We start from the raw sequence: 14,929 nt of genomic DNA, 5'->3' as shown, positions 1-14,929 counted from the left end.
GAATTCTCTCAGGAGTTCTAGAATGGTCAAGATTCAAAGTCACCCAAAATAATTAAAAACTTGAAGCAGTCCAACATTGGCACTATCCTGTTTCTGGTGGAGTCCCTCATTTTTGTCTAGATGTTAACATGTTAAGAAAGGCCAGAGCTATGCCCCAGAGAAAATGTTACCAAATAAACCCATCTCTGACTTCAAAACACGTGCTTCTGAAAGGCAATATGTAAGTGTGTTCAGTTTTGAATAAGGCCTACATTTATTAGAATGATAGGGTGAATACTTTTATTAAGTAAAGAAGCTTTCTTTTTCCCATAATTAACTTCTTTATGCTCACTATTGTTTTTGTTTTACAAGAAAAATAATGTGCTTATAAATATGAGTCCTGAATGAAAGAGGGTTAGTTACATTTAACTTCGGGGTTGATTCAAATTTAGACATTACCTTATAAGATGTGAGGTAGGGTAGTGTGTTGAGGACAGTGGATGATTGATAAAATTTTGACAATATGAGTAATTGTAGGAAAGATTCAACTGAATTAGTAAACAGTGTGCATTAGAATAGTGTAGCAGGGTTAATGGTAATTTCTCCCACATAAACAGGAATGGAAGCCATTGCACCCAATTCTGCCCAGATTATTTTGGTGGAATTACTAACACACACACTTCTAAGATATGATATTAAATTTACAAATCAATTGCTCATCTGTGAATTCAGCCTTCTAAAACATGCTTATAAGTTCTAGAAAATAATCTTAAGCAGTGTAAATATTCTACTTTAAATGTTACTTATACTATAAACACTACAAATTTGTGAGAAATCTTTTTTTTTTTCCTAGTAGTCTAATGAATGGGGTGAGTGCAGTCTATATCACCACATATTCCAAATTAGAACAGATAAATAAATGGAATCTAGATGAAGGACATTTTACAAAGATAGAATTGACATTTTCTTTAATGGAAACTAGCTTCATAGGTGGCTGTTCAAAATCAATTCCCAGTACAGAATTAAAGCTTTTCAGTTCTCCATGTAACATAATTTGTTTTTTGTGTTTCAAATTAGAATGCCTCTCCAGTTCATGGAATTTATTCACAAAACATTCAGTGAATCATAGTATATACCAAGCACCATGCTACATTTTGCAAGGGAGATGAATACAGTAAGACTGGATTTCTGCCCTCAAGGGGAGAGTCCTCAGAATCATAATTAGAATAAAATGATGTAGCTATAATTAGAGAAATGCACACAGGGAGGACTGTACAAAGCTGTGGAAACATGAAGGAAAGAGTGGGTGAATAAACAGATAAATATCATCTGCTATGTTAGAATGCCAAAGGAGAAAGTCAGTGAGAGGATTTTATGTTAAGAAATAGTCAGTGAGAAGAGTAGAGCTCAGAGCCTGTATCGTAATAAAAACAAAGCAACAAAGTTATAGGCATGGCTAAAGAAAATGCAGAGAAGAAAATGAACTCCCTGTGGGGAAAGGCATGAAAAACAGTGGGGTTTAAGGAAGTGGGAGAAGGGGCTTCTCTGATAATCCAGTTCACACCATGTCTATTTGGAGGCCCAAAGTAAAAATTCTTCTTATGATAATTAGATAATTCTCACATGATGATCAGTAAAATATTACCAGCACCATTAAGTTCCTTTACCTGGAAGTTTCAGTGAACGTTATTATTAGAGTGTGATTTTCAATTTAGCTTTTGAAAAATTGGGATTCCTTTTTAAATTTTGCTAGGAGGAAAAGGCTAAATTAAGGTACACGTGCTTTGCTGGAGAATTGACACAGCTGTTGGTTACAGCAAACTGGGGACTAGTTCTGCCTCTGAGCTCTGCCCTGCACAGACAGACCCCAGCTCGGCAGCTGCCCGCCTCTCTCAAGTAAAGCAGTGGTGGGAGGTGGGAGGCAGAGACAGTAGAATGCTCAGAATATTGAGAGTATTAGACACAGATCCCCGAGGAAGAAACATTTGCCCTTTTTCTTCTGAATGGCCATTTTAATACACATGTCTGTTAAAAAGTATCCTGACGACAGAATTGTAGTCCAAGTTTAGCACCTGCTCCAGTATCTGAGGTTGTGTGGTCCTTTGCAGAGACATGCTTCTAATTCTGCCTCTTCATTAGCATGAATTTATATACATATTATTAAAACAGTATATGAAAATCTATCATTAATGGGTGGTTCCTTACTTTAAAAATATTCTTGTGTACTAAATATTGTGTTAAACACTTAACAGAAATCACCTATATTTTCACAGCAGCCTATGAAGTAGGCACTGTCGTACCATTTAAGAAATCAACAAACTGAGACTTAAAAAGCTGGGTAAGGGGTTTTGCCAAGTTACCTAGGTAGTAAGTTGTCTAGTTGAAGCTTAAATCTAAGTCTTTCTGACTCCAAAGGGTATGCTTTTAACAATATTCTGTGCTGCCTCCAAAAAACTGCTATGATAGAAATGAAAGAAAAATGAAATGATTCACACAGGTGTCTTTTTAAAATAACAAACTCCAATCATGCATTGAAAGTATTTTCATCTGTACATATTTTATGCACGCAGATTTTCTCACTGAATTTTCTCAAACTCCCAGGCTAGTAAATGGTAGCCTGATAAATGTTTTCCCATTTTTCTCTTTTTGTCATTTACTTCAAGCTCGTGAGGCTAGACTTCTCCAGAGGGCACCTAGATGTCACATGCTCTATTTGTTCATAAGGATATGTCAGAGAAAAATGAGCAGCATCAGACACAGACATTCTCTTCTCTTTCTCCCCAGCATTATCTGGGCCCAGATCTCTAGTAGATTATTACTACAAGTTTTCAGAAGTAAATCCTCTGGACAAACTTCTAAAAGGTTTACTCTAGTGTTTTTCTTGGATTCCTCCATTCAGTAATCTCCCCTCAATATACTCAGTGTGGCAGGGCACTTTGGGGCCTTGTTACTTGAGGATGTTTGTTATGTAGCCTCAGTGGCAGGTGCAGAAACAGCTTCATCTCTGTGTTTTACTCCATAAGTAGCGCTAATTATTGGAAAGTTGTTTTGTCAGTATCAAGTCACGGCAGTGTCGATGTAGACATTAGAAATGTACTCTGAGATGATCATACTTCTGCAATAAGAGCTGCCAAATTCTTGTCACATGAAAAGTATCTTCTCACTTGAAAAATGCAATGCTGAAGAGAACATATACATATTGACAATTGTGTAACACCTGACTGCTTTTACATTTAATACCATTTAATCCATAGAGTCCTGACAAAGCAGGAACAACAAATACATATGCTGAGATGTGATGTGCAGTGCTGGTGTGTACGATATGGATGGTATTGCAGTTTCAAGAGTGGGGAATTGGCCCAAACATGGGAGGGGCAATTGACTAGCTTTAGAAAAGAAGTATATCATCATAATCTTTCCACCAATGCTGAAACATCCTCAGAACATTCTTTCTTCATTTGATTAATAATTTATTTCTGGTGTTCTATAATTACCTGCTTGATACCTTCTTAAAAGGAATTGCTTTTGAATGATAACTTCTCTAAAAGTCTAATGACAGTGTGTATGCATTACAACACTTATGCAACATCATAGAAGTGTTTCAAATATAAAACCAATGAGTTGAACGTAAGCTTAGATTTTTATCTAGCTAAACTTTCTCATTTTATAGAAAATAAATTAAATTCCAGAAAGGTTAAACAATTTACTCAGAGCCCACAATAATACACGTAGAATAACACTATTAATTGTCCATCTTGTTACAACAAGGCTGATATATATATATAGGTTAATTATGACAAATGGAGAAGGCTACCAGGATTTCCAATAGACCGTTTCCTAGTATCTACTTTTTCACCTACAATATTCCTTCAAACATTCATTTGAATATGAATAAGAACTTTTTTAATTCAGGAGAAAGATGATACTTGTTATTGTCCACTGTGAAATAAACTGTATTGCCCTGGTTGCTGTCCCAACTTAGTGAAGCTGAACCCTCCTCATTCTCCCTCTGGCGCTCCCGTGCCATGTTCTCATGATGGCGCATACAGCAGGTTATGCTCGTGCCTGTGAATAGGGATGTGACGTAGACGTCCTCCTCCCGAAATCATTTAGCATATGCTTCAACTTACGGCAGAGTGGGTTGAGTCTATCAGAGGTTGACTTAAAACACACATTAGTTAAATTTAAAAAAAAAAAAAACTATTTAAAATGTGAATGACTTGATTCTTGTGGGATGGTTTTCTGCGTTACTAAAAAAGCATGAGACAATTTGCCCCAGTAGTCTATGTGTCCTCTCCTTCACAATCTGCAGTCCTGTCTACCACTCTCAAATCACGCTACTGATGCCATCCTGGAATGCATTTGCGTTAGGACTTACTGCAACCAGCATACAGGAATGCGATAGTGGATGATATGTAGCATGATGTGTGATCTCTGACATTCCTTATAATTCTTCTGTTCTCATCTCCTTTTTTTCCTTTCTATTTCAATTACTTTGAGCAGCATCAAGAAAAAATTACCAATCCATCAAAATGAGTAAGTCCCCCTGTGAAGCCATGAAATGCTTGCTCTACATGATGCCATTTCATGCTTCTACATCCTAAACTCTGACCATTTTCTCCTCCGGGAAAAATGTCAAGTTTAGGTGTTGATAGTTCTCATTACTGACTAATCACTAGAACCTGAATTGGAAGAGTTAACAAAACCCGAGTTTATAGTTTGTTTTTAGAAAGAGCTTTAAAAAAAAGTGACAAGACACTACCAACCCCACATTGAAAGGCCTGTGCACATGCGCTGATGTTCATTTTTGTTCATCCTCCTTTTACTTGCCCCTCAGTCAAATCTCTCCTGGTACCCTTTCCCTTTCTGACTCAGCTGCTTTCTGCCAACAGACTGGCCCACCCTGAAGGAAGCCTTCCGGACCTCGCCATGATGCACCTGACCGCCAGTCTGGATAAGCCAGAGGTGAAGCAGTCGCCTGAGCTTGATGAGGAGAAACCAGAGGAATGCTCTGAAAAACCTGAGAAGAGTGAGCTTGGGAAAGACAGTGAGGATGATGAGGAGGAGGAAGATGAAGAGGAGGAGGAAGAGACGTCAGGTAATCTACCCACTACTAGCGGCTGCTCAGAAAATGGTGGCTGACTGAGTGAATCAAACATTGACTTGCTCCAAATATATTGCTCCAGATATATATTTGACCCATTCAGTGAAATAAAACTTGGGGTGTGTGCTTTTTGTTTGTTTGTTTGTTTTTTTTTTGTTTTGTTTTGTTTTTGTTTTTTTTTTGGTTGTTATAGTTATAACATTCCTGTTCCAATTGCTCCGATAGTTTCATTGTAATTCTCACTTAGAAGAAGAGCTCACTTAGAAGAAGAGCTACTGATCCACTGCAGTGATCCTGGCAAGAGACTAGAGGGCTGTAGCTCTTAACGTTTACTCAGACAGACACCTCAGATAAAGACATTTCCGACCAGAAGCAGAATCAGGCAGATGTGTAGAATTTCTGAAAATTCTAGACATGCTTTTTTAAATGCATCAAAGAAATTATTTTGAATAATTTTTTAATAGGGCATGCGGAGAGTTGGGTGGCCTTGACGATCATGACGTGCTCTCTGACAAACATACACAAGGTGAAGGGTTTAGTCTGTTCAGTTATTCCCAGACATTAAGATGCTGCACTTGTCTTTGCTGTGCTCTGTGCTTTATAAAAGTAGACAATAAAAAAGCATGAAGTGGAAGATCCCTCCCAAAGGCAAGCTCCCCCAAAACCTTTTCCCCTTCACCTACTCACTTCAGAAGACCCTAGGCGAGGCCCAGAAATGTTCTTTCCATATCTGAGCAATGTGTGTTCCTCAGTATGAAGAGAGAACCAAGCTCTGTGGGACTAAAATCAGGATGAGGATTTTATTATACTACTTTAACACAGGTTTGAGATTTACTCATAGGGTCTCACCAAAAGTTGCACTGCACCTTGTTCTTTCACTCCCTCAGGTACCTGCCATCTCCTGCTCTAAATTGTGCCCAATTATGACTTAAATCTTTGTACTGACTATCATCTGAGTTACTCTGTAAATAAGCATTTTTCACAATAACTGAAACTTTACTTAAACTTTCAAAGTATAGGAAGTGTTTCAACCACCCAAGGCATGCAAAGAAGTTACTTTAAGAGACACTTAGCTCTTATCATCTCCCTGGGCTTGTGAGCTTTTGTATGTGTGATGACCTGTTGATTCCACAAAACAGTCCTGTTGTGACTGTCATTCAGATTAACCAGGACAGTCTTTTGAGATGGAAGCATCACCCCAGTCTGCAAATATTACTCCCTAGCATATGATAGAAAGAAGAAAGTGACTAATTTGATTAAGAATTATGATTAGAATGAGTGTGACTACCTGTTGTGAACCAAGACTGGGTCACTGTGGTCCTCAGTGTTCATTTGCACTTGTGGAAGAAGCAGGCTCTTCCAGGCAACCCGTGAGCTTTATCCACCCTCTACTTAAGGCCATGGAAGGAGACTGGCACTTATAAAAGCACTGTTTGGGCAAGAAAAATGTCATTTACATGGAGCTCACGTTACTTAATATTCTGCCAAAATTAGGGAATTATAAATGATATTTCAGCTTTAAGAGTAAATAAGGTCAAATTTTGTCTTTACACTAATTTAACTAAAAGGTGGATCACAGTAACCGACTCCCTCAGAGTCTTAGTGTATGATGTCTAAGTCATCATCGCAACATGGGATTTTTAGACCACCCTTGCACCAGATTTTGTTAGTTTAAGAATTCACTCACTACTATCATTTTATATCTTCTTATTCCAATCTGAAAGTTATAAGATATGCTTTAAGTAATAATGCAAAAAAAAAAAAAAGCAAAATTCCACCTATTTATGCTCTTGGATGAATTACTGTTTTACAGATTTAAGGAACAAATGGCATCTGGTGATTGACCGCCTCACTGTGCTCTTCTTAAAATTCTTGGAGTATTTTCACAAGCTACAGGTGTTCATGTGGTGGATTTTGGAGTTGCACATCATCAAAATTGTTTCATCGTACATTATCTGGGTTTCTGTGAAAGAGGCAAGTGAACCTTGGTTGTATCGTCAGGCTAAACAGAACCACAGTGGGTCATAATTTCTCTTTTCCAACTGTTCGTGATCTGTTTATTTGAAATGTAATTCCCATTACATTAGAACATCAAGGCTCTAAGGTAGGCACATACTCGTATGCTTTGTCTTATAGAAACACAAAGGACAATTGTCCTGAGAGGAGGGAAAGATAACAGAGGAGAAAGAAGCTCCTGGCTTAGTTTTTGATTGTCTTGGTCATATCACAGAGGTTGCTTATTTTCATCCAGTCTTTAGTTGAAATGTGTGAGAGCAGGCTGCTTTTCTGCAGTACAAGAGAGAATCTATCACTCTAAATTCTCTTTGAGAAAAACAATAACATTCCAGTTTATGTTACCAAAGAATAAACTCAGGTTCCAAAATTTAATAAAATCTTTAGTAGAGCTCACCTTGTTTGTTATTGGATTTTTTGAGACACAACACAGTCGTTCAACATTGTAATTGCCCTCTGTTTTCTTATCTGTAAAGAGGAGACTCATCATTCAGCAAACAATTATTTGATATTTACTGTGGAGAGATTAGCTTTCTTTCTCTCAACCCATGATTTTTCACATACTTGTAATTTCCCTGGACTATTTCTGAGTTGGTGACAATTCAGAGTCTTTGCTCGCTAAAAATTATAATTTTTATAAAGTTACATAATATATAGCTACAATAGTATAAACCTAAAATGTTTCACAAATAGGTAATAAAGGACCCAACCTTAATTTAGGTCCCCAGTCTAAGCTAGAACATTTCCCCATTTCATACAAATCATCTGAAATAGATAAGTAATCATTGCCAGGTGGGAACAAGAACAGAAACCACTTTCCCTGTGAGATTTGTGGCAGCAAATGACACATGTTCCACTGTTAAATAACCAAGTCTATATATTAATTAGAACTACAATCTAGCCTAATATGTGTATTAATTGAGAACAAAAGAGTTTCAGCATTTTCACTGTATAGGTGAATTGACTAATTCAGAGTCAATTTGGGGGTCAGAATATTAAAGAGCAATGGAAAAAGGAAAAAAGAAGGCATTGGGCTAAAAATGAGCAAAGACCATTTCTGAATTAACCAAATCTGATGTATAGATGACTTCTGATGGCATGAAAAGTTGTGTTGCAGAGGTATGGAGGCATATTAAGACAATCTAATGATGGGAGTGGGTGTTTAATGAGAGAGAAATTAGTGTGAGTAGGGCAAAGAAAACCCACTATCTGAAATCCATCCTAGAGAGTTCAGAAAGAGAGAGGGTAGAATGATACCGCTTTCTTATAAATCCTTAACAAAAGACAGGCATATATTTTTAAAATCATCCTTAATGAGCCTCAACAATGTCTTGTAAACAGACTATCAAGTAAATAGAAGCTCATGATCTATTCACCCTGTTACCCCATTAGAGAAAGAGCCTTTGATGGAATATGACCAATTCATTCTCTATAATTCACCCATTGTATGGACTTCCAGAATTTTCATTCCTAATTCTCTCTCTCTCACCTATAACTTCAAAACACATCAGAAACTCGTGAACCAGAGAAATTCTGCTCCCACTGAGTCTAGCATCTCCCATAATCCCATTGGTATAAAATAATTTGACCCCCAAGTATACCACTGAGTTTCACATGAAGGGTGAGTTACTGTGTGATCCTTGGGTGCTATTGCCACTGCAGTCGCTCCCCGCTCTGCATTGACTTTGATCTGTGGGCTCCAGTCAGCATGTTCATAGTTGATTCTTATTAATATCATTGAAGCATTGAGTGATTAGAGTATGTGGGGCACAATCATAAAAACAACTTTATTTGGGACCTCCACTGTCTCTTTAAAACGTAGTCTACAGGAAAACTTTTCTTCAGCTCCTGAATGCAAAAGACTTTCTGATCATTTCTGGGGAATGGAAAGTCTAATAGTTATCCTAAAGAAAAGCAACATCTCACTTTATTAATTAAAATTGTTCAGCCACAGAAAAGAATCAAACTCTTATCTCTTACCCAGGGAGATGTGTCTCCTCTTCCTAGCTGCATCTTCTTTCTCACACAAACTTTCCCTCATTGCCTCCACCCCAGTGAACTAACTTTTCTTATAAACCTCCCAGGTTGGACCATAGACTGGGGTGGGGGGCAAGGCAGATGAGGGATATTCTAATTTGACTTGTACTATCATAGGATGTCCTCAAACTCTGAGCTGGATCAATTAAATCTACCCTTTCTCTCATGGAGGCTCCTCTATGGGTCCTCCAACAGCACCTCCTCCAGGGCTGTGGTCTGTCACCCAGCCCCTGGTTTCCCAACATCTTCTCCCCCGGACTCTTTCTGTTGGACATCTGTTCCCCTTGCAGCAATCCCCTTGAGCAGTACTCATAACAGCTCCAGTTGCTTTCTCCCTCCTGCATCAGGTCCAAGGGCAACACTCACAGAGTCTTTGCTCTGCTAGGGCCTATGAATCCCAGTAAAGCGGGCTCTGGAGCTCTGCCTTCACGGCAGCCTATCTCTCCTTGCCAGCTGGATTTTCTGGATAGAAGTTGCACATCAGTGCCCAAACTCCAATGTACACAGACTATGATCTGTGAGTGGTCCTGCTTGAGGCTTCCTTACTTGGGACTTTGGGGAGAGAATGCAGCATCCCTTCCTCCCACCCCATCATCTTAGGGGTGGGGAACAGACAGAAACACCACCCTACAAAGGCATTTATTCACACTTCCCCTGTCTTCTTCACTATCTTGATCCATTTAATTCCTCCTGGAGGACTTTAAAGACCCCTAAATGGTTTCCCATCAACTATTTTGAAATTTGTACATGTTGACTAGCACCTCATTTTGGAATGTTATCTATCTCCATCTATTCTACCTTGACATTTGATTTAACACCTTTCTGTACCAAATACAGTTGGGGAAGAGAGACAAATATTGACTCTTGTATGTGGTTCTTCTAAAGAGTTATGTGCCAAGCCAGCATGTGATGTGTCTGAATTTTATCTGGTTATAACAAGGGAAAGTGTCTAGCTGTTCACATCAGGGTGCCTGTTGCACAATTCCAGGGACATGTTCACCTATGAATAGCAGCCCAGAAGTTGTGCACCTCTTAAGTGCCTATTTATACATGCAGGGGCCTCCTCTGCTGTGAACACTTGGCTCATCCCATTGACAATGACACTTGTGATACATATATATATATATATATATTTGTGCTTGTAGCTTATAGATTTTGAGTAATACAAAATATAAACTTTCTCAGAAGCTGCTGATCATCTTATGGCAAAGTGAGAACACAATCAGCATCCTCAGTTAAAACTTCAAGAGATGTGGCCACATGCTTTGGATTCAAACTATCCTCATCCAAGGCCATCATCCAGGGTGCTTGTTTTCACAAACTGTCAGGGTCATTCTCCTACAAGTATTAAACCTTTCCAAGGTTACAATCATGAGCATCTGAGGGAGAAGAGGCCCTTGGGAAATAATTTGTGTGTGTGTCTGTGTGTGTGTGTGTGTATACATATATATGGTGTGATCGAAAAATATGGTGAATGTTTACATAAAAAATTTTATTAGTAAAAGACAAATTGGCATTAATCCCCCTCCAAATACTCCCCCTTGCTTCGATCACACTTATTCAATTGTTTTTGCCACTTTCTGAAGGAGTTCTGGAAGTCCTCTTTCATGCGTTTCTTTACTTCATCCTCTATCATGACAATGCTCCATGTCACACATCGCTTCTGGTATGGCAATTTCTGTCAAATAAAAACATTACAGTGTGTCCTCATCCACCTTACTTATTCACTGGATCTGGCACCGTGCGACTTCTGGCTCTTTCCCAAAGTCAAAATAACCATGAAAGGTAAACGTTTTGAATGGATTCAGGACATTGAGGCAGCTATGACAGCACAACTAAAGACATTCACGAAAGAGGACTTCCAGAACTGCTTCAGAAAGTGGCAAGAACAATGGCATAAGTGTGTTCAAAGCGAGGGGAAGTATTTTGAGGGGGATTAATGGCAATCTGTCTTTTACTGTAATACATTTTTATTTAAACATGCATTGTATTTTGTGATAACACCTCATAAATATATGTATATGTAAATGTATGTGTGTGTGTGTATAAAACATTCTCTTTTCCTTCTTTTATAGGCAATCACATTTCTAATTTCTAAAGTTTCCTAGAGAGCTCTGTAAGGTCAAGTTATTCCTTGATGAAGGGTGCCACATGTTATTTCATTTAGTATCCTCAGCAACTTCCAGAGGGCCTTGCCAATTGTATATTTACTGACTGAAAGAAGGAAGCAAATAAAAGAACTTTGCAAACTTGAGATTCCTCAGAGATATCATCTAATGTCTCATCATTATTACTTTCACTCTCATTAAGTATTCATTTAGCCTTTAGTATGTACTTACAATAAATTGAATGCTTGTACTGTGCTAGATGCTGGTGTAAAAGCAGAAAGACATACTTCTTTTCTCACAGTCTGATAGCAATGGCTGGTGAATAAAACCAAAAGTCACATTAACTGCTGAGTTAGAGGTGTCCCAGGAAGCTCTGGGTGCACAGGAAGGGGGATCGCATGCAAGGGTTTGTACTGAAGCTGGGTTCTCTAAGGGAGGGAGGCCAGGGGTGGGCAAGCACAGGACCAGGGAACCATAGTTCTCAGAGGCTCCGCTCTCGAGGCAGTAGCTTCAAGCTTCACAAGTTTATGTTCATATAAAATGACAATTATGTAAAAGTGCTTTTTTAGGAAGACATTATGGCATAAAATTACTGTCCAAAATACCCTGACAGTCAGAATCATCTGGACACTTACTTGTTCTATATGGATTATCAGTCATTTCCCCAGAAATCCTGATTCGTCAAGTATTGGTTGGGGCCCAGGTATTGGTCTATTGCTTTTTTGTTTGTTTGTTTCATTTTGTTTTTTTTATATACATTCCGTGAAATTTCAATCACCAGGATGATGATGAGATCATCATCAACCATGTATGCATTGTACAAAATACCACACTTCTCTCAGGCCCCATTTTCCTATTATTAAAATTATAAAAATTAAGACACTCACTTCACAGAGGCTGCTCAGTCTTTATTTTACTTGATTCTTTACAACATTGGATTTTGCATTTCCTCTTCTTTGAAACTCTCCCATCTCTTGTTTTCTGAATTAGCACATATTCCCAGCCCTGCCCCCCCCAGCTTTGGCCCTTCGTTTCATCTCATTCACAGGCTCCTTCCCTTCCCACCAGCTTCTCTCTTAGGGTTCTTCAGGTTCTATCTGTAGCCCCCTTGTTCGGTTCTAGACTCTTACTGGGTGATCTCATGAGCTCCTGTGGTTTGGTTGCTATCTACGTGCAATGAGTCGTAAAAATATATCTTCAACATGGCCCCTCTTTGAACTCTAGACCCATATCCCCAAGTGACAACTGAACATGACCGCAGTTTTGCCTGTGCCAAAAGCACCTTCAACTGAATATCTCTAAAACTAAGCTCACGACCTCTGCACCAGTTCCCTTTTAGACTACTCTAACAGATTCCCAACTCTGCTCTAATCCTTCCTTCTTCTAATATGTATTCAGTTATGCAGCCAGAATAATCTTTTCAGAGTATAAATACAATCATGTTAATCTTCAACAGTTGTCTCTCATCCTCACAATAACATGATATAACCCTCATGATCTGGTCCCAGACCACTTCACCATTTTCTTTCTTAGACACCCTAGCCGCCTGGTTGATTTCAAAGTCCTCTAATTGTACCCAGATCACACTGCTGTCATGGTCAAAGATGTCCACCCCATTCTCTGCTTTGCCTGTAAGGCCTTGAACCTGCAATTCCTCTGCCGAGCTAACTCCTATTTGACCTCAGGTCCTCTGGCCAATCTTCCCTAATGCTGTGTTAGATGATCAGCTGTGTGTCCCCACGCAATTCCACTCTCCCCAGCAGGGTTCTCCTTGCCCCCTCTGTCATGTTGTCATAGGTTGTTTATATGGTTCTCACTTGCATGACCTTGTATGTTTCTTGAGGGCAGGGATCCACACAGGATATGTTATCTTGAACCTAGTTAGGACTCTATCAAAGATACTGTATTTTCTTCTCTATCATGCAGAAATTAAAAGTTTTCTGTAAATTTGTTGTACTGTTTTATACTCAATAGCTTAAATACATAATAAAAGAAATAACAAAGGGACTTAATTTCATAAAACCCTTAATCGGATTTGCTTTTTAACATCCCAATTAGCACAGCACTGCTGATGACTGAGGAGGAGGAGTTACCTAGCTAGTCAAAATATTTTGTTAAAATGTAACGTTTATTATGTTGGTGAGTGCAGTTATACTTTGCAGGGCTGTGGGGGCAGAGCCCCAGAGAGTAGTTTACAGGCTCTCGGCCTCACGTGGAGGGGTGCTGGCTCGGGTAGTAGATGGCCATCAGCTGTGGCTGATTGGCCGTCAGCTGTAGCCATTGAGCCATTAGCCACTAATATAACTGCTGCGGCTACGAAGGAGAGCCGAGGAGAGGGGGAGAAGAGAGAATGGGGCTAGCAAGGAGATGGCGGCTGGGCTGGCAAGCGTGGATGGCGGTTTGCGGACAGTGTGGATCCAGCCTCCAGTGAGAGTATAGTGCCGCCAGAGAGAATATAGTGGTATGACTCCCCTACCTATGGCTCCGTGGGTGTTCCTTTTCGGCCTCACCATATCCTGCGTTCTTGTGTGGGGAGCGGGAGCAGAGACCCCACAAGCCGTCCCCCCGCAGGCTTCCCTGCACGACAAGGGCACTTCTATGTACTATATTTCTTTCATCCTCCATTAACTCTGTAAGGCAGCTCTTACTACCCTAATATTTCAGCACTTAGTTCTAAGAAGTTCCTTGCTTTGGACAGTGTCAACTATTTAAGCAGACGAGAAAGAAGAGTACTAGGCTACTGTGGGGACAGAGCCCCAGAGAGCAGTTTCCAGGCTCTTGGACTCACGTGGAAAGGTGCTGGCTCGGGTAGTAGATGGCCATCAGCTGTGGCTGGTTGGTCATCAGCTGTAACCATTGAGCCATTGGCCACTAATATAATTGACGCAGCTGCACTGGAGAGTCAAGGAGAGTAGAGTCGGTCGGTTGGCAGAAAAGCAGACAACAGGTTGCACATCATGTGAATCCAGCCTCCAGTGAGACTATAGTGGTATGACTCCCCTACCTATGGCTCCGTGGGTGTTCCTTTTTGGCCTCACCATATCCTGTGTTCTTGTGTGGGGAGCGGGAGCTGAGACCCCGCAGGCCGCCCCGCATGACAGTTACCAACTGCAGAATTAAATACTGTCCTGGAGTCTCCACATTTCTTGTTTAGTTTTGTAAGCCAAACAGGAACCAAACCTCATAGCCTGGAGTGCTTAGTTAGCACTTGGTACATGTTTAATTTTGTCAATTGAATGTATGCTGTTATTTTTACCTGGTAATATTAAATATCCCTAGGATATTATTTTAACAATATTCAGATATTATTTTAACAATACCCAGAATAAATGAGTATTTTTCCAAAGCTGAATAAGATAGTAGTGGTTCTATACCATTCAGTGAACTATTAGCTATGAACAACCATTAGAAATAAGTGGACATCTCACCTGATCAATAAATACAGGCCATCTAAAACCAAGTTGAAATTGTTGCCTTCCCTCTTTACACCTGCACCTCACCCCAGATCTTATCTCTGTAGTGCGCTATCATTCTCTCAAGGCTCTAGCTCCGAAGCCAAAAACCTGGGGGGCATTCCTTACACTTTCTACCTTACCCTCACCACCCACAAGCCAATCAGTCATCAAATCCAGCTAATTTGCTTCCCATCTGAAATCCATGAGCCCTCCCCATCTCTGCTCCTCTGCCT

At 39.7% G+C, this 14,929-nt stretch overlaps 1 protein-coding gene across 4 annotated transcripts in view; it reads left to right on the top strand.

The window, feature by feature from the left end:
- Positions 1 to 14,929, top strand: part of PIEZO2 (piezo type mechanosensitive ion channel component 2) — a 436,624-nt gene that overhangs the window by 339,377 nt on the left and 82,318 nt on the right. For 2 of the 4 annotated variants that reach the window (XM_074340379.1, XM_074340377.1), the window contains 3 exons: positions 4,483 to 4,515; positions 4,872 to 5,077; positions 6,897 to 7,057. In XM_074340379.1, coding sequence (XP_074196480.1) covers positions 4,483 to 4,515; positions 4,872 to 5,077; positions 6,897 to 7,057 — 400 coding nt within the window. The remainder of the gene's footprint in view (positions 1 to 4,482; positions 4,516 to 4,871; positions 5,078 to 6,896; positions 7,058 to 14,929) is intronic. The other 2 variants (XM_074340380.1, XM_019713452.2) reach the window with 1 other exon arrangement.

The sequence above is a fragment of the Rhinolophus sinicus genome, linkage group LG09 (genome assembly GCF_036562045.2).
Source record: "Rhinolophus sinicus isolate RSC01 linkage group LG09, ASM3656204v1, whole genome shotgun sequence".
NCBI lineage: Eukaryota > Metazoa > Chordata > Mammalia > Chiroptera > Rhinolophidae > Rhinolophus > Rhinolophus sinicus.
This window is presented reverse-complemented; position numbering and strand designations above follow the sequence as displayed.